Source organism: Maylandia zebra, linkage group LG3 (genome assembly GCF_041146795.1).
Source record: "Maylandia zebra isolate NMK-2024a linkage group LG3, Mzebra_GT3a, whole genome shotgun sequence".
Classification (NCBI taxonomy): Eukaryota; Metazoa; Chordata; class Actinopteri; order Cichliformes; family Cichlidae; genus Maylandia; species Maylandia zebra.
In genome coordinates this window covers 34,610,886-34,629,594 of record NC_135169.1, presented here as the reverse complement: position 1 = coordinate 34,629,594, position 18,709 = coordinate 34,610,886, and the positions used below count along the sequence as shown (strand labels likewise).

The following is an 18,709-nucleotide window of genomic DNA, read 5'->3' as shown; positions in this document are numbered from 1 at the left end:
AAACCACGGAGCTCTATGTATGAGGCATCGTACTAACATTCTTGCAATGCAGTTCTGAAACATGCAAATAAATATTCAGTTTCATTAGATGATACGTTAAGAAATGATACAGAATTCTGCTGGAATTATCTGAGGGAAGCATCCACGACCTCTGCAGTCAGTCTCTAAAACAGGGGTGCCCAATCCCGGTCCTCGAGAGCTACTATCCTGCAGCTTTTAGATGCATCCCTACTCCAACACAGCTGAATCAAATGGTTTGATCTCTTCAGCATGCCATCATGTTTGGCAAAGGCCTGATAACAAGCCATTCACTTGATTCAGGTGTGTGGGAACAAGGATGCATCTAAAAGCTGCAGGACGGTAGCTCTCGAGGACCGGGATTGGGCACCCCTGCTCTAAAAGTACTGCCTTTGAATCTGTGAAGGGAGTCCATGTCCCTCCATCCATGCCTTACTCACCTGTGGCTTAGTGTTGGGACACAGCCAGACACATTGCAAATCTCTTTGTTTGTCCTCAATGTAAGGTGAAGTTTTGTTTTGTGTGCCTGAAGACTGAATGCGTGACAACAAGTCAAATATCTGCACAATGCTCCAGTGTGTGGGCCGCCAAACAGACCTCTATACCTGTTAGGCAGAAGAAATGATGGAAAAAGACAGCAGCCTGCTGGAGCTTTGTTTTCTTTGCGTGTAACGTAATTTCCCATACTGTGTTTCATGTCCTTCTCTGGTTATAACATGAGGTCAGATTTGGCATATGTAATCATTATTGGCTTTGTTGGTGAGATATTTTGCTGTCACATGTGATTTTTTTTTGCCTATACTGCTTTTAGTTTAAGTCACAAGGACCATAACAAGTCTGAAACTTTTCATTTATTCATAAATCTGAAATATGGTTGAACCTGCATATACTTTATGTATGCATTCCTTCATTTCAGTTTAATTCCATGAGATAGTATATTTTACTTAGTTTCAGTTATTTAAAGCCATAATTAAAGCCTTGTTTTCCCGGCATGAATAGGTTGCGGATAAAATTCCCCACAGATCCACCTTTATCCTAAATGCTGGTTAAGTGGCACAAAGAAGAACATTTCAGCAGAATCAAGGATATTACAGAAAATATGCACTAAGATTTAAATATGGAACTGAAGATGACGCGTAAACCAGAAAATTAAAATAACTTTCAAACATATAAATAATGCTCATCATAATTTCGAGTTGAATCACTTTATCAGGCATGATGCTGTCATTGAGATGAAAACTGGAAACTACCTAATACACCCGCACCAATGTGTGTTATGTAACCAGAACAATGTTTGGTTTGGTTTTTTTGCTGTTTCACATCCTGGTTGTCGTGCCAAATGATAGGTATGAGTGGATTCATCAATAATCTTATTATTATATCATTTTTTTATCCAGTTTGATACACATTCATAACACCACAATGGCAAAAGTAACACAATAACCATTTCAATCTCTCCAAACAAGACAATAAATCCAGTTGATAAGCCAGCCCAGTGAAGCTGATTGGTAGATCGGGTACTTTCCACAACTTTGGCTACATGGTGCAAGGTTCCAAAAGTGGAGTGATAAAACCAGTAAATGCACAAAATAAGATATTAAACCTGGACTCGCTGCAGAACTAACACTGATTACATAAAATAAAATGTACAAAATAATCCTGACTGCTAATCTGCAGTTGCGTGAGTTTTCGTAGCTGGTGGAGAGAAACCGAAAGTGATAACGAATAAATAAAAAACAATCTAGGGCATTTCCTGGTGTGTGCAGACAACAGCTTCTGTGTTTACTGCTCATTCTAAACCTGAGAAGGATACCAGGTGAATGGTGATAATTCAGAGAAAACTGAAAGGACAGCTGAAAGAGAGGGACTGAGAATCTGCTACAGCAGAGAGAAGGGTTGTTTTGGGACTGCAGTGAGGAAAGAGAGTCACAGAATGACAAAGCTGAGTGCGGCATGAGCTGAGTAATGAAAAAGGATTCAATGTAGATGCCGCAATCAAGGAAACAAAGGCAACAAATGTCAGGGTGCCGCGAGGGGAAAACCCAAGCCATATTGAGAAGTGTGTTGAAGACAACAGAATCAAAACAACAGCAAAGTGGCAAAAATATATATTTGTGCAAGTAAAAAATGGCTTTACTATGATATGAGGTCTGCCCAGTTAAAGACAGATCAACATGTTTAGGATCCTCCCACAGATTTCATTTATGTTCACATCAGAGGACCGTGAGGCCTCAAAAGCTTCATTTTATGCACTGTAGGTAATAGTGGAAATTTATGTCTGCTTTGGGTTGAACCACCAGCCTTCTGATTAGTAGATGAACTGCTATACTGCATAAGCCACCAGCAGAAACTGGTGTGGTAATAATATTGCCTAACAGCAACTGCAATCTAAAGGCAGCACCCAACAGTCCAAAAGGAAACTGTGGCTGGGTGTCATGGCAGAGACTGATGAGGAAGCGGTCCTGAGCTGTAGCTGGATGCTGTTCCGATCCCAAGCAGACAGAATATACCCCACGGTTTGCATTTTCACCTTTAGCCACCAGCCACCTCTTCTTCATATTACTCTGTATATCAGGTATGTGAATTAGAGCAGTGATAGGTGGTGCCTATTAGAAACAAACAGATTTTTAATGCCTGCGTGTAGCAGTGTGGAATCTGTAGTATACATGGACTATTGAGATTAGTTTTCAGAACACAAACTGTAAAAAAAGAAAATTTTTTTTTATTATTGAATAAGATGGAAAAATATCTCAAATGATATACATTCATAGTTATTTTTGATATACCAACAAATAGCAAGTTACACAGCTTAGCAGGGAAATAAACACAAAATACATTATTACATCCTAATTATTCATCATTTACAGCTCATCATAATTAATTAGTGCTGAACTCTAAGCAGGTATGGGAAAAGTCTTGAAAGAGCCAAAGATGATGGATTTTGTCCTTTGGTGTCTCATATTTCAGTCCTGCTGTGAGTCTTGTGGATGCAGTCGAGTGCATCAGTGATGATCAGCCACCGTGGACCTTCGCCACCATCTGCACCACAGACGAGGGTTTGATCCTATATTCAGACAGAGATGCAGATTCATCATCCAGCGGTTTCCCTGCGACAACCAGCCGGATTTCACCCAGAAGATATCCTACACACACAACGCAGGAGAGAGACGAACCTCACTAAGTAAATAAAGATGTGACAAATAATTATATCATGTTTCCTGAACACGACTGAAGGTTGTTATCTTTAAGTTGCACTCAGACAGCACATGACTGTGGCCACTGCTCAACTAAAACTAAACTAAGTGTGAAAAACATTTAATTCAACTGTAAAAAACAAAACCTCAACAACACAGTTTGTGCGACTTACTGAAACAGCAACACAGTACACAGGAAACGTGTTTGTAATTGTGGTCATATCTGTTAACACAGCCTGTCTGAGCTGGCTTGAGCTCACATGTTTACTCAGACTGAGATGTCCACTTGAATGTGTGGTTGAAGTTGGTGTGTTGCATTATTGTGCTACACAAATACCTCACATAACTATGACGCCAAACTAAATCATTCTTAATTATATTATTATTACCAATAAAATTAAACACTTCATGTAGTTTTTTTTTTAAATATATAATTTAAAAGATTCATAAAATAGACAAAGACATTTGAATGTAGGCTTACGATAGAGCCATGTGATCACTCAAGAAGTAATTTTTCTTTTTGATCTGTTTTGGGTTTTAGGCTTACCTTTCTTGGGAAACAGCTTCAGCGCTCCTTTCTTCAGGTCACTGACCGTCTTCCGCTGCTTCTTGGAGGGGTTTAACTTAAGAATCCCCATCTCCCCTGCCGGTGAGAGAACAGACAAGCTAAACTTGCACATTTTGTTTGTCTGGATCGTGTGTGAGCGGTACGAGCTCCTTCAGGTTATGTTAAAGTCAGAATGGGCGTGGGCTGAATTTATAATTGAGATGGCTTTTTCCTTTTAGGTGGGTTGTCCCAAATAGCTGTTCACAAAGACTAGCAGCAGCAGCTTATATGAGCCTACAATCGTGACTTTATCAAAAAGCCACACCAACAGATGTGTTTGGACTGTTAGGGAAGTTCCACATCTAATTTAGTTTCACTATCGTTTTAAATCGAGTTATAAGAAATCGCATGGTTTACTTTTGCCACACATTATGTTTACACTGTAGGGTGGATAGTTTCCATCAGCTGAATGGACAAACCCAGGACTGGACTGGGACAAAAAATCAGCCCAGGCATTTTGACTAGAGACCAGGTATTATAGGAAAAGCCATAGAGCCTTTGAATGAAAACAAACGCTGTTGTGACAGTGACGTACACTATCTTGTCGGTATGAATGAATGATTTCTATACATTTTACATCAGATGACCACTTTGGTTGAAAGATTCAGATAATTATTTATTAAAAGCGAGACATTTTAAATGAGAATAAGGAAGAAAAGTATTTATTTTTGTCCCCTTTCCCTGTTAATGCTCTACCTGGCCCCCTGGCATAACTTTGCTAGACCCGCCCCTGCACAGTTACCAGCTGTCAGCTACTTAGAAAAGGATCCTGGTGTTATTTGTCTCCCAGAAATAGTTCATAACTTCAACTCATTCATGTCACCTAAAAGGTAAACCTGTTTGTCCATCACCTGTTCAGCTCTGATGATTCAGTAAGGACATCTCCTGGTTTCATCTTCACGTTTCCCTCTCACCAGATAACCAAACCAACATCATGACCAGCAGCTTTACAGCTGTGGCTCCAGCAAACATCAGCTGGTCCTAGAAAGTAATATTAAATAAATTATAACAACAGCTGATCAAGCTTAAACGCGCTGCTGTTGTTCAGCGTGAAATCTGCTGGCTTCCTCTTTCTGGTGCAAAGTGGGTGATAAACAAACAAGAGAGAAAAGCCGATCAGCTGATCATTGATCAGTTTCATGATTGAAGTAGCAACAGAAGAGGGAGGGGAGAGAATGAGAGAAGGAGAGGCAGCTGTGCAGCATAAAAACACAGAATAACGCCAGCTTTGTGTGTGTTTTTTTTATTCTAGCTGAAGTACGGAACAAATTGTGTTCCTTTTCACCTCAATACCATGTTATTCTGTTTGTCTGTGACAAGATTGCTTTTAGAGTCATTGCCTAAGCAAGGAGGAAGGTGCATCCGACCTCCTCGGCTATAATTGGTCCATCCCAGAGTCGTTCATGACCAATTGGCCAGTCCACCACCTTTCATTGTTTGTACCATTATAGACAACAACAACAACAACACTGGCCCATAAAAACGAAAAATCACCATCGGCCCACCGGGCAAATGCCCAGTATGCCCAATGGCCAGTCCAGCTGTGGACATGGCCAATATATGTCGTTATTATTGATGATCTATGCCAATGTGGTGTCTGTTCATCTTTTAATGTTCTTGCAATCAGACGACTTCATACTCCACTGTTTTAGTGAACATATCCTGAGATAACAATTCAGGCCAGGAATTCAACTCTATCCCAGCTACCTTATACAATAGGTTAACCCTGTGTTATGTGGGGATGTCAATGAAGGAACGACACTGGTGTTGGTTGTGCTGACTCACAGAACGTCTGATGTGGTGTGCATATTTAAAGACAAGATCCAGAAAGCTATTCTTAAAGGTTTATTATGGCAATGAGGTGAATGGATGGATGTGTGATTTTCTCTAGACATTCAAATAAGAACAAACAATAACAATTAAGGATCAAACCAAATCACAGTGCTATCATGCTACTGAAAGGATTCAGTAGATCACTGAATCCACTGAATTTACACTAATGCATCCAACATCTTAGCATTTCCATTTCTTTAAAGTTATGGCTCTGGTGTAACACAACCAGGGGGAGGGAAGATCTATTTACATTGCATGGCAACCAGATATAAGGTTAAACAGAGTCATCTTTGTTTACCTTCTCTGGTGAGGAGGTAAAAGCCTACCAGGCCAAAGTGGAATTATAAAGACTCCTGGGTATTTCCAACAGCTGGTGCTGGTGTAAGGAAGTTGGATTCCCGCCTGTGGCCATCTCCCTGTACACCTCATCCACCTAACACACTGCATACTGTAATAGCCACACCCTTTTTGCACATACTCTTATTTCTTTCTTTGTTATTCAGATATTTATCAGTAAGTGACTTATATGTATGTATATATAGCATATATTGTGCTATTTCTTACTTCCTGTATTGTCTGCACGCTCGTGCAGTAAAGAGAGTGTATGTTGTAACACAAGACACAAAAAGAGAGCTGATTAAGTTGTCTAACTAACTCATCTACACCAGGCATGCTGTAGGATATGTAGCAGCACTGAGGAGGTGGTTTGACTCGAAACGATTAAAAAATAAATCAAAAAAGGTATTTCGACTTTTTTCATTTTTGATTTTCAACTATTTCGAGTTCAATCTCGAAACTTAGAATTAGTTCTCAAAATGAACACTAATGAATGAAATTAAATAATGAAAATTTTTTTTTAATAAAATCAGGACTCGTCGTAAAAACCAGCAGGCAAGGCTAAACTCGAATTTTACCAACTACAGAGGTGCGGCCCTGAAAACACACACACACACACACACACAGTGGGAGAAAGAAAGAGATGGGAGGGAGGGAGGAGTATCGCTGCTCATATTCACCGCAGAACAACACGATTCTTAGTCGACCGCTGGATATACTACCGTGAACAGATAGTGCGCAGTGACAATAAAAGCCAAGCCAGATGTTCAACCGGACCACACCTTTGTGTTCACCTCACCAAGATTCGGGTGTTGCTCCGTTCATCAACGTGCCAGATGTCTATTACATGTATCCAGTGTGTCCCGCAGACAGAGCGCCGATGTACTTGCCTCCGCCTTTGCTGCTACACAGGTAACAACTCAGGTTACATCTGCTGCTCCGATTCCACTGCTAACGATTTTTATGCTCTGACTTTGCGTTACGGTTGTAAACTGCACAATGCGATAATTCAGTGTCACAGTCTGACATCACAGTGATGCTGAAACACGAAGCCGCTGATCAAAAACTTTATGTTAAGAAGAAACGCGAGCTGTGTGCAAGTATCAAAAACTGCGCAACACTGCAGCTCACACACTCTCTTTTTTGAAGTGAAACCGAAAGTGTTCATTCTGATCTGTTTGTTGTTGTTTCGCAGTGTGACGCCCCCAAGCGTGCCAACAACACAGAAGTGTTACAACCCTCATGACAAAACACTTAAATTTGTCGATGGAGAGGATGATTTGGACTGTAAGTGTCACGTGGGCACTTTTCAAAGTGACATCGAACAGATTCACATTTGATATAGAATTCACGACATTAATTAAATACAATAACTTTACCTGTGCTCACATTAGTCTAGGTTAAACAAAACGCATTAGTATTTATTCGCGTGTGACACTGATTTTTTGCTTCTGTGTGATTGTTCTCAGTTTTGTATGAAGGCTTCAAATCTCTCAGAGCTCAGATGTCCTGTGGTCACGCTGTGACCCCGACCTCTCTCACCAACTGGTGTCGCAGATTGTTGAACCAGGTAGGTGACTAAGGGTCAGCTTCATTAAAATAAATAAATAACAGACAACATCAGACACAGTGGCAGAATTCAGATTTTAAACAGGGCAGAGTAGTTTTGCCTGTGTCTTGAAATTACAGAAGTTAATGTTTTTAATGCACCACACGCACGTGAATAAATCAAGAAAACAATGCCCAATATATCATCTTTTTTTTCCCTGCGGACTGGATTGGGACAATACTATTTCATTTGTTGATAATATGCAGTAACCCTCACACAACATAGTGTTTATAGTTTTATTAATCAAAGATTAACCTAAAGATATTAACTGCAATTCATGAGATTGTTCTGTCGTTTGTTTTCAACCCCTGAACTGTATAAATAACGCACCTTTCTATATTTCAATAAAGGGTGAAAGCAGGTTTGTGTGTGGTGCGTCTGGTTGTAACGTCGAGTGGACTTTTGCAGAGGTTTGTAAAATGGCTCTGCTGACGCCTCAAGAAAATGCATATTTTAGAAGAACCATGGCGTTCAATGCTGCCAGGCAGACACATACAACTAAGATGGTAAGTGATTCATTAACTTATATATTTCGGAGAATTGTTAGACATTTCATCATGTATTACATATTGTCCCACCTCTGTCTCCATGTAGTGTCCTGGCTGCAGATCCACTGTGACGAGAGAGAATGGATCAGATTTGAATGTCCTCTGTAAAGTGTGCACAGCAGTAAAAGGACGGCCGTTTGAATTCTGCTGGCAGTGTTTGAGGGAGTGGAAGGGTGCACGGCCTCGGAAAGACCGCTGTGGAAATCGTGGCTGCTGCAACCAGTCATTAGAGACACTAAATAAATGCCCAACTATCACCTTTGGTTCAGTGAAGGAGTGTCCCTCTGTTCGTGCCTGTCCCACCTGTGGGTTACTGTTGGAGCACAGCAAGAAGTATTGTAAATCGGTTCACTGCCCTCGATGCAATGTGTCATTTTGTTTTGTATGTCTGAAGAGCTCCGGTACATGTTTGATAACAAGGTGTATTCCTGCCCCCAGACAGACCTCTATACCTGTCTGGCAGAAGAAATAATGGGAAAGACACGAGGCTGTTAAGTTTCACTTTCGTTGAGTGTCTTTTCTAAATCAATTGACCATACTGTGTTTTTTAATTCTCTGCTTTAAATGTCATCGCATTAAAAATTAAAAAAAAAATGATGGTAGTGAGAAATGTATTACAGAATATGATCTTTGCAGCTGTGTCATGTCTGAACTGTAATGATAAATCTGACGAAAACAGATTTATGATAATCAGATTTATGATTATCATTCATAAACTTAGAATAAGGTTAAACATTCTGTGTGCACATCCTGTCCTCTGGTTACTTACATATATAACACATGTTATCTCCTTATCACACATTTTGTTTGTTTTGCAAACTACGTGATGTTAAATCTGTTTAGAACAAATGTTTTGTGTAGGAAAATCTTGTTTTGTTTAATCAGTGTCAATGCTCTTATTTCCTCTAAACTGCTTTGAGCAAATGTGTTTTTTAATAAAACTTTGTTATGTTTAATTAAAGTCATTGTGTAAAACATTCAGCATATTTAAGTTAATTGTTGCATTTTCGAAATTAAAAATAAAAATGTGTCTCTGAGGAAGAAAAGCTTGCAACACCATATTTAATACAAGCCTGTAGATTTTATTTTCTACCTTTTTGTTCCTTAGTGTATAGAAAATGGTAAATGGTAAATGGCCTGCATTTGTATAGCGCTTTACTAAGTCCTTAAGGACCCCAAAGCGCTTTACATTCAGTCATTCACCCATTCACACACACATTCACACACTGGTGACGGCAAGCTACATTGTAGCCACAGCTGCCCTGGGGCGCACTGACAGATGAACACTGTCATGTAAAATGTGATTCTTCACTACACATTGTTAAAAAAAATATGGTCCAAATGAAATGTTGATTTGAAAGTTAAATTAATACAGTGACTGAGTTAAAATGCAGATTTTTAATTATTATTATTGTTAGGTTAGTCATACAGTCTCAGGAAGAGAAGGCTTCATCACTTTGTGCTGTTGAGTTGGGGAATGCAGGAAAACCTGTTTTCATTCTGTTCTTCATTTAGACAATATAAAATATTTAACTCTTAATCTGATTAAAGTTTAGCTGTTTGAAGGTTAACTTAAATTCCGTTTCAGTGTGAATCCAGGGATACCAGTATATTTTTTACTCTTTTTAAATGATGTAAAATCATTGTTAACGTATTCACATGTAAGTCACAGCATGTATTGCACTGAGGTAAACATTTTACAGAAGAATTTCTATCTCTATTTAACATCCAAGCTCTGATATGTAATGTTCCAAGGAGCAAAGGTGTCTCGCTTTTTCCCCAGACATAAAGGTTTACTAGGCTAAATAAAAGAAAAAGAAAAACATCAATCATCTTTGCTTCCAGAGTCCCACTGCTCTACTCTCACAATGGTTGTCCACACCTGCTTAAACCTCTCCCTGACATAGGTGGTGCTACTTTTTGCACCAGGTTTGCTGATCTTGATCTTTGGAAAATAGCCCGAGCCCTTTAGACTTATTGCCAGGTTGCCAACCCGAGATTTTGATCACAGGCATCCGTGATAAAGGCCTATGATTCTGTGATACGCATATCAGTTAACCATTTTAAACGTATGTGTTTGTGTTCCCGGCATGAGGTCCTTTACCGCTAAGGAATGGATCAGCTCCAGAATGATCTACATTTGAAGCAAGTTTTTTCCCTAAGTGAGTTTAAATAAATGCTTAAAATTTTAAATCGGCAAAGATCGGCATGCAAATGTTTTAATGGATAAATTATCTGACTACTATGTGAAAATGTTTTGGGACTTTTTTCTTTCTATTTCTATGTTGATGATCTGTAAACAAAACAGTTAAACTTAAGCTGAAACATGTAAATGATGCTCATCATAACACCTCAATTTCAAACACAATCATTTAGCTGAAAACTGTAAACTACCTAACAACTAAAAATTGCCCGTATCAGCGTTTGTTATGTAACCAGAACAATGTTTGTTTTGTTTTTTTTTGCTTCTTTACATCCTGGTTGTTGTGCCAAATGATGGTTATGAGTCGACTCATCAGTCCTAGTTTACAAACATTCAGATTAAATAATTTTAACATCCAGTTTGATGCACATTCAGAACATTGCAGTGGCAAAAGGAACGCAATAATTCCCCCAAACTCACCAAATAAAATAATAAATCCAGGTCATAATGCGTCACAGCGTCACTGGTCAGACCAACTTTGACTACAAGGTGCAAGTTTACAAAATATATAGTGATAAAACCCATAAATCATCAAATAAATAAATAAACCTGGACTCTGGGCAGCACTAACACTTTTATTATATAAATTCAAATCATATAAGTGCTGATCTGCAGTCGTATGACTTCTTGTAACTGGTGGAGAGAAACTGAAAGTGACAAAAACAAAATAAACAAAACAGTTTTGGGGACGTTCCCCGGTGTGTGCAGAGGTCAGTGTCTGTGTTTACTGCTCAAACCTGAGAAGGATAACAGGTGGGAGCCAAACAAACAGAGTACAGATAATTCTGGGAAAACTGAACCTTTAAATTTGTCTTATTATGTGGTTTCACTGTGAAGGCAGTAAAAGTTTGACTTATAAAGTTTAGCATCTTGTTGCTTGCTGGGCAAGATCTTCTAAATTCACATAAGCTAAATGTGAAGAAGCTGGGGTGAGAATCAACACCTCCAAGTCTGAGGCCATGGTTCTCAGCTGGAAATGGGTGGAGTGCACATCAGCACCACTAGTCAGGGTTGAGCTGCTATGTTGAGGGGAGGACTTTAAGTGATGGGGGAGCGGAGCAAGAGATTGACAGGCAGTTTAGTACTTTACTGGTTTGGTGTGGTGAAGAAAGCTGAGCGTAAAAGTAAAGCTGGTGATTTACATGTTGATGTATGTTCTTCCCCTCACCCGTGGTCACGAGCTGTGGGAAGTGACTGTAGAATTAGACTGTGGATACAAGCAGCAGAGTTTTTTGTGAAGGATGAGGGCTCAGCTCTTGAGATAGAGAGGTATTATTGTTGTTGTTATACTCTTTCTTTAGAAATATTATCATAATTTTCTTAGACTCATTTAATAATAAATGCTGGGAATTCCACTCGTTTTTTAGAGCTGGAATGAAGGCTATCAAATACACAAGACAGTGGTTTGTAGAGAGCCAGGGGAAATCCTGTGTTTAAAGTAGTTTCACTATCACTTTCTCTTCAGACATTTAAAATAAATAACATGAGTTAATGTTAAATGATATTGTGTAAAAGCTGAGGAGCATTACATGGTTTATCCACACGTAACCAATGTCGCACCTTGTAATATTTTACTGAGTATTAAAGACTTGTATGTGTAAATCTAAAACATAACATGGATTTGAACAAGTCAGCAAAACCTCATTTGATATGAGCCTGTGGATTTTCCTTCCTTCCTGCAACATTTTGCTGAGATCCCATATTGACAAATGAAAATGATCGTGTAAAATGAAATATTTTATAATACTTTATTTTTTATAAAGTGGTCCAATTGTGCCAATTGATGGGTCTGTCTAACACAACCCCTCGCTGGAACGAGACAATTCTATTACAACAGCAAAAGCAAGACGCAATTTACCAGAGCTCTTTGTGTTACTCGTGCACGAGGGAGAGAACTGGACGAGCGCCGTTCCTTCACTTGACACCAGTGCTCTCGTCTGCTCCCTCGTAACACTGCTCTTTATTGAGGTTACATGAATATGCATAGGTTCATTAACATATGACGCCTTACACAGATATACATGTGAACAAAGAATACCTTGTCTGTGTGCTGTGTAGGTATATGTGTGTGTGTTGGTCAAGATGTGACCCTGTGAATAACTCCCCAAAATCTGCTGGCCTGGAAGTCCAGCAATTCAATTAAAAAAAAAGGTACTTATACTAAAACAGATACAGAGTAGGTGTCCTCCTATAGTATAAATCAGTAAGAGAAGGTATGACCTCTCTCATGACCTGAAGATGTGTGTGCATGCCAGAACACTCTGGAAAGCACACAGTCTCTACAGACTACTACAGATCAAACCTCTATTATTATGCAATCGATTATAAAACTCTAAGCATATATGAGTAAAAATTTCTAAGCATAAATGACAATCAACAATATAAACCTTACACCAATGCTGATTTAGAAGTATTTACAGGAACAGCTAAAGTTGTACAATAATCAAGTTAAGGTGGAATCAAACAGTTTAAATAAATATGAAACACGTGAACATCACGATGCTTTTTGGCTCAGTTTAGATTAAAAATATTAAACCTGATTTCAAAATTATTTCAAATGTTGTCATTGACTTAAAAACGATAAACTACTCAACATGCAGACATCAGTGGTATGTGAGCAGAACAATGACATTTGGTAATGTGTATTTATTCGTGCACATTATAAACAGCAAATAGCAAATATAAAATCAGTCTTTTTTCAGTATGTACTTTTTGGAGCTTGCTCTATATACAGTTACATTTATTCTGATTTCTTCCTGTGATGATAATAATCGGAGGCTCCTTAATTATTGTTTGTATCCTTTGTTTCAGATATGGGATGTGTGTAACGTCAGTGAGAGGAGATATTCCTAATATTCTCAGGCACACACCTCTGACTGTGAGAACAGAAGCCCCAGAAACTTGTTTGGAAAAAAAATGCACCCCAATTAATCATTATTTACTCCACATGATATTGAATTAGTGCTGAGTATAGGTATGACAAGAGGCGTAAAATGCAAAGAAAGCACAAAGGAGAAGGAAAGCCATAGACGCCAAGCTTCAATTAGAATTATGCGTTTTGTTCTTTACATGTATTTATAGTTCGGTGAATCCTGTAACTTTGATGTAATCAGATGAATTGATGATGGACTCCTTCATCCTCCGTGAACCACAATCACCATCTGCACAACTGAGCCGGTTTTGATTCCGTATTTTGTCACTGGTGCAGAGTCGTCGTCCAGTGGCTTGCCATCACTGTGCAGCTTGAAATCCTTCTCAGTGCATCCTAAACACACATGACACAGAAAGAGATGACTAGACTAAATATAGCTACAAATATGTTATAAATAATTATATTACGTTTCCTGCATTATTCATAACATAACATAACTTCATAACATTTTATAAATTTTTTAGTGAAATTTTTTTTAAGACATTTGAATATAGAGTCATTAAGCACTGGTAATTACAATTTTAACGTATTTATTTTTTGTTTTTTCAGGTTACTAACCTTTCTCGTTGAGCATTTTCTTCACTTTCTGTTTGAAAATGCTCACAATCATTACTTGCAGCTGCATGGCGCACAGGAGCAGCAGGTATCTCTGACCATTAGCCATGATAATGAAGATTTCACACATTGTTTTGGCTACCACCATCTGAAGGTTATGAGAGGTGAGGGTTAGTACTTTTGTTAAACAGCACTTAACACATTTACTATACCACATATCATAAAAAATAAAGCACAAATATTTTAGAAACCTTTTCAGTGAGTCCTCTAAGTGCAACCATTTCGAAATGGAGTGAGGAAACTCAGTTCATGTTTTTATACCAAAATATTAAGTTGAAATACGTGAATTATAATTTATTCCATGTAGTTTTAAATTAGTGCTGAGCACAGGTGTGACAGGAGCTGTAAAATGTAAAGAAAGCTAAAATAATGATGGACCCTCCATCATAAACGTTTCTCACCATCTGCACAGCTGAACCGGGCTTGATTCCACATTTGGACAGTGGTGCAGAGTCGTGGTCATGTGACTTTCCTCCATGATTTTTCGTATATCCTAAACACATATAACACAGGACAGAGGGGACTTTACTTTGCAGCCTTTAGAATAAATATAGCTCCACACATGTCATAGATAACTGTACCATGTTCCCTGCATTACACTGAGCAGAGGTTATTGTTGAAAGTAAAGGTGTCCAGTTTAAAAAGATTAAAAATGGTTTAAAACACCGGACACAGATTAACTGAGTACTGATAATTTCATTTTTTATGTATTTATTTTCAGATTTTATTTACCTTGGTTGACGCGCGTTTTCAACACCTGGTTGAGCTCACGCAGGGTCGCATCTGGCAGCTGGTTCATGTGCAGGTTCACCCCCCACCTCTGGCTCACAGGCAGTACAACAGCAGCAGACATCGCTTTGTTTAGGAAGTGAGGCTGCGATCTTTTCAGGTTCTCAGTCTGAAGGTTATGTGAGGTGACGGTGTGGTCACGATGTTTATAACTTCGCCTGAGGGGCGGGGATTGCCCGTTAGTTGTTTCGTTTTAACCAGGAAATAACAATGAACAAAAACATATGAACAAGGTATTGATCTCGTTATCTGCGAGAATACTGTTTGTATTAATAACACGCCTTTAAAATTGTGAAAGCGTTTTTGCGTCTTTTTTGTGTTGCTTTGCACGCAAACAGTTTCTAAGTTAATAACAAATACAATAAACAACAATCAACCACTAAAAACATTTTCTGTTGAGGAACGCAAACAAATGATTGTAATGTGACGTCTTTTAAAATAATAATGCAAGGTGTGAATATTTTTCTGCTTTTTTGTAAAAAAAGAAGAAGAAATCATTAGTAAAATAATCATCCTTATCAAATACTTTGCGCATTGGTGGATTAACCATTCTACATAGAAATGAAAAAAAGGATTATGGTAATTACTAATAAAGTTTAAATTGAAATATAAAAACATTCAAATATAGTACAAAAAAAATAAACATCAGCTGTGGTATAAACCTGACACTGGCGGCCTAATTCATTTGTAAAGCACAACGGTGTGCGCACAAGGTCACTCACGGGTCTGCTGCCAAGGCGAAACAGCGTGGGTCAGTCAGTGCTGTGTGTGTCGTATGAGGCAGAGGGCTCACTGACTTAGATTTTAGGTTTTTTAGTCTCTCTCTCTCTCTCTCTCTCTCTCTCTCTCTCTCTCTCTCTCATCCAACACACACACACACACACACACACACACACACACACACACACACACACACACACACACACACACACACACACACACACACATTATTGCTTCAGACTGAAAATGAAAGTGTATCTCACAAAAAGTCCCGAAAGACTCAGCTCACAATGTTGCTGTTACTACTTCCAGAAGTGAACAGTAGCAGCAATCTCGTGGAACTATTTAAAACAATTTGGTGCATGTCATAAGTTCGTGTGTGACACTGATTTTTTTCTTGTGTGTGATTGTTCTCCGTTTTGTGTGAGGCTTCAAATCTCTCAGAGCTCAGATGTCCTGTGGTCACGATGTTGTTGTTAGACCAGGTTGGCCACTAAAGGTTGACTTCATCATTGAAAATAAGAGCACACTTTTAACAGACACATCAGAAAGGAACACATGCCCAGGTGTAGTGGAGACAGGGATGGTTGTAACAGCATCACTTTCAATAAGAAGGGATATCCTAAGAGCCATGTAATCAGTTGTATGTATGAAAACATTCTCCATGGCCTTATATGTGAAACTGGGAAGCTGTGTAAAGAAGCACTAAGAGTTTTTAGCAAAATCACTGACTTCTAGTTAAGAAAGTGAATCTTTTGATCAAGTGTATATTTTGATCATTCCTGCTCAGATTAGATTGTTTAAAATTAGTGTCTTGTGTAAATTGTCAGTAAACTTCAAGCTGTCTTGCTGTTGCAGCTAAAGTAAAAGGCTGACAGGCGTGAGAATAGTTATAACAACAACAAAAACAGTTAAAGCTACCTCCATGGTGACATTTAAATGCTTTTTTCCTTAATTTGCAGATTTGTTTGAGAATGTCGAGACAGTGGATGAGAAAAGCTTTACCACTGTGAGAGGAAAATAAATTGTTTATCTCATAGTGTAGTGTCTGTGAAGGTTCTCAGTCATCCAGGTCATCGCAGTCAAAGGAGCTTGCAAAGAAAAGCGTCTGGACTTCTTTAAGTTGCTTGATAGTTCATAGTACATATAGTGTAGTGCATATTTTAGAGCAGGAAGAAGTGTTGGTCAGCACACATTAAATGATTAGATGAACATATTGTGATATAGTAGCAATTTTTAACTGTTAATTACATTTTTATAACCAATATCTTCTCGCTCCTCGTCTAGTACAAACACATTCATGTTAAGTTAACGTGGGATTATAAATTGGCCATGGATGTGAAGGAGATAAATTGCTAAAATTTAAAATACTTTCAGTTAGTAAGACACGAAAAGCACTTTATAAATGAGAAAAGTAATGACTTTTAAAACAACGCAAGCAGTGTCCAGACTCTTCTACTATGAAGCCACGCTGTTGCAGTTTAGCATTGTCTTGCCAAGAAAACGGCAGCATTTCTGAATCATGTTCACGTAAGGAGTCATATCTGTATGACAGAGCTTTAACTTGTATTTGTGGATGGTGCGGTGAATCTCTGGATGCGTTCCTGATCCCATGCAATGATTTCTATGGCAGAATCTTTTCTGTTTTTACTGCAGTGCTGTCTGACAGTCCAAAGATGACAAGCATCCAGTTTTGATTTTGGACCTTGTCCCTTGAATACCAAGATTTCTCCAGATCACTTGGATGTGTTGATGATACTGCACACGATGAGATATTCAGTCGTCACAGTTTTACACTGGTGAATTATTCAGAAATCTTTCCACAATTAGTAGAGGAATTTTTTGTGTTGTTGTTTTTGTTTGTTTTTCAGATTATTTACCTTTTGTTTCAAGCACTGGGCTTGCACATGCTGGTATCCCGTTTTAAATGACATGACACCATCCATGTATCAGTTGTCTGGAATGCTGGGAGCAGTAATCAGTGTGATGATGTCCACACCTCCATCTCCTTGGCCTCCTGCTCCAGGTCTTCTGGAATACACTAAGTTGTTCCAAGGCAGCTGTTACGTTTCGGTGTGTCAGTGTTTTGTTTTTGCGTGACTGTTATGTATTTCCTGCTTTACTTTGAAAGTCTGTGTTATCTTAGTGTGTTCAGTTTACGTTTTCCCTGTCTCGTCAGTTCTAATTTGCCCCAGCTGTGTTTCCCTCCTGTGGTCCATTCCCTGATTGCTCCTTCTATGTATTTAAACCCTGTGTTTCAGTATGTCATGGTCGCGATCTCCCCCGTGTTGTAAATAGTTTGGTGTTTTTGTTGTAAATAAATAGTCTGTTGTAAATAGTTGTGAATGGGTTTGTTAATATTTTCGTTTGAGACACCTTCGTTTTGGGATTTTGGTGGAGGGCCTTCGTGGTTTTATTTTCCTTATTTTTGTTTTTCTACGTTTCACCCCGGTTGCCTAGGCCGGGGTGTAACACAGCTGATAGACATCATCTATCTAGCATGTCCTGGGTCTGGGGCAGTGGTCCCCAACCCCTGGGCTACCGGTTGTGAGAGTTGAGGCTCGGGTGTGAAATTTATGGTTTTCAGGGTTTTTATTGTTATTTTTTAAATTGTTTTTATCGTTAACTCTGTTTCCCTGGGTCTATTCTCATGTGTTAGGAATAAATCTTTTTTATGGTACTGGTACTGGTTTTATTTTGTTGTATTTATACGCAACACCTTAAAGGCCAGTCTGTGAAAATATTATCGGACATAAACTGGTCCGTGGTGCAAAAAAGGTTGGGGACCACTGGTCTGGGGTATTGTTTCACAGGGGTGTGCAAAGCAGATTTGTATGTGGCAGGTCTGGTTGTAACATTGAGTGGCCTTTTGCAGAGTTTGGTAAAATGGCTCCTCTGACCCCTGAAGAAATGGAGTACTTTCAAAAAACCATGATGTTCAATGCTGCCAGGGAGACCCTTAATACCATTTTTAAGTATCTTCCTCATTTATTACAATTTATGCAAATAAATATTTATTATTGGGGTGGATGTAGCTCAGAAGGTAGAGCAAGTCATCCCTTGATCAGAAGGTTGTTGGTTTGATACCTGGCTGCATGCCAAATATCCTTGGGCAAGATGTTAACCCTAAGTTGCTCTCCGATGCATCCATCGGAGTATGAAAAAACAAAATTAATTTCAACATGTTTAATCAAAATTAAATATATAAGACATGCAGTTCATTTAAATAACTATTTTAATTTAAAATAAAAAACATCCCTGAAGTTAAACATGCAAGCAAACAGCACGTTTAATATATGTTTGTA

General features: G+C 38.6%; 2 protein-coding genes and 1 long non-coding RNA gene across 5 annotated transcripts; 1 reads left to right on the top strand and 2 right to left on the bottom strand.

Annotated features, from left to right (window-relative positions):
- Positions 1-2,731: 2,731 nt before the first annotated feature.
- Positions 2,732-6,893, bottom strand: LOC143416504 (uncharacterized). 3 transcript variants are annotated; one of them, XR_013096885.1, is made up of 4 exons: positions 6,788-6,877; positions 4,671-4,800; positions 3,760-3,855; positions 2,732-3,161 (listed from the first exon to the last, which is right to left on the bottom strand). It is a non-coding gene; the product is annotated as an uncharacterized LOC143416504 (long non-coding RNA). The 3 variants fall into 3 exon arrangements; XR_013096886.1 differs by lacking the exon at positions 6,788-6,877 and adding an exon at positions 5,951-6,664; XR_013096887.1 differs by lacking the exon at positions 4,671-4,800 and having other exon boundaries at positions 2,734-3,161; positions 6,788-6,893.
- Positions 6,894-7,058: 165 nt separating this feature from the next.
- On the top strand, positions 7,059-9,191 carry LOC101468729 (uncharacterized). Its single transcript, XM_004562649.6, has 4 exons — positions 7,059-7,275; positions 7,458-7,558; positions 7,948-8,103; positions 8,192-9,191. The coding sequence occupies exons 1-4, from the start codon at positions 7,059-7,061 to the stop codon at positions 8,615-8,617; spliced, it is 900 nt and encodes a 299-aa protein (XP_004562706.2). The 3' UTR covers positions 8,618-9,191.
- A 3,021-nt stretch (positions 9,192-12,212) lies between these two features.
- Positions 12,213-15,468, bottom strand: LOC143416502 (uncharacterized). The gene is made up of 5 exons (XM_076881763.1): positions 15,407-15,468; positions 14,628-14,842; positions 14,297-14,388; positions 13,839-13,983; positions 12,213-13,613 (listed from the first exon to the last, which is right to left on the bottom strand). The coding sequence occupies exons 2-5, from the start codon at positions 14,746-14,748 to the stop codon at positions 13,483-13,485; spliced, it is 489 nt and encodes a 162-aa protein (XP_076737878.1). The 5' UTR covers positions 14,749-14,842; positions 15,407-15,468; the 3' UTR covers positions 12,213-13,482.
- Between the last annotated feature and the right edge of the window lie 3,241 nt (positions 15,469-18,709).

What these genes read in the sequence shown, in the direction of transcription:
- LOC143416502 (XM_076881763.1), bottom strand. Translation starts at nt 14,748, where the DNA reads ATGTCTGCTGCTGTTGTACTGCCTGTGAGCCAGAGGTGGGGGGTGAAC. An exon ending in GAAAACGCGCGTCAACCAAG is followed by an intron (nt 14,389 to 14,627) that starts GTAAATAAAATC and finishes ATATGTGTTTAG; the next exon opens with GATATACGAAAAATCATGGA. An exon ending in CCGGTTCAGCTGTGCAGATG is followed by an intron (nt 13,984 to 14,296) that starts GTGAGAAACGTT and finishes CATAACCTTCAG; the next exon opens with ATGGTGGTAGCCAAAACAAT.
- LOC101468729 (XM_004562649.6), top strand. Translation starts at nt 7,059, where the DNA reads ATGTTAAGAAGAAACGCGAGCTGTGTGCAAGTATCAAAAACTGCGCAA. An exon ending in TGGAGAGGATGATTTGGACT is followed by an intron (nt 7,276 to 7,457) that starts GTAAGTGTCACG and finishes GATTGTTCTCAG; the next exon opens with TTTTGTATGAAGGCTTCAAA. An exon ending in AGACACATACAACTAAGATG is followed by an intron (nt 8,104 to 8,191) that starts GTAAGTGATTCA and finishes GTCTCCATGTAG; the next exon opens with TGTCCTGGCTGCAGATCCAC.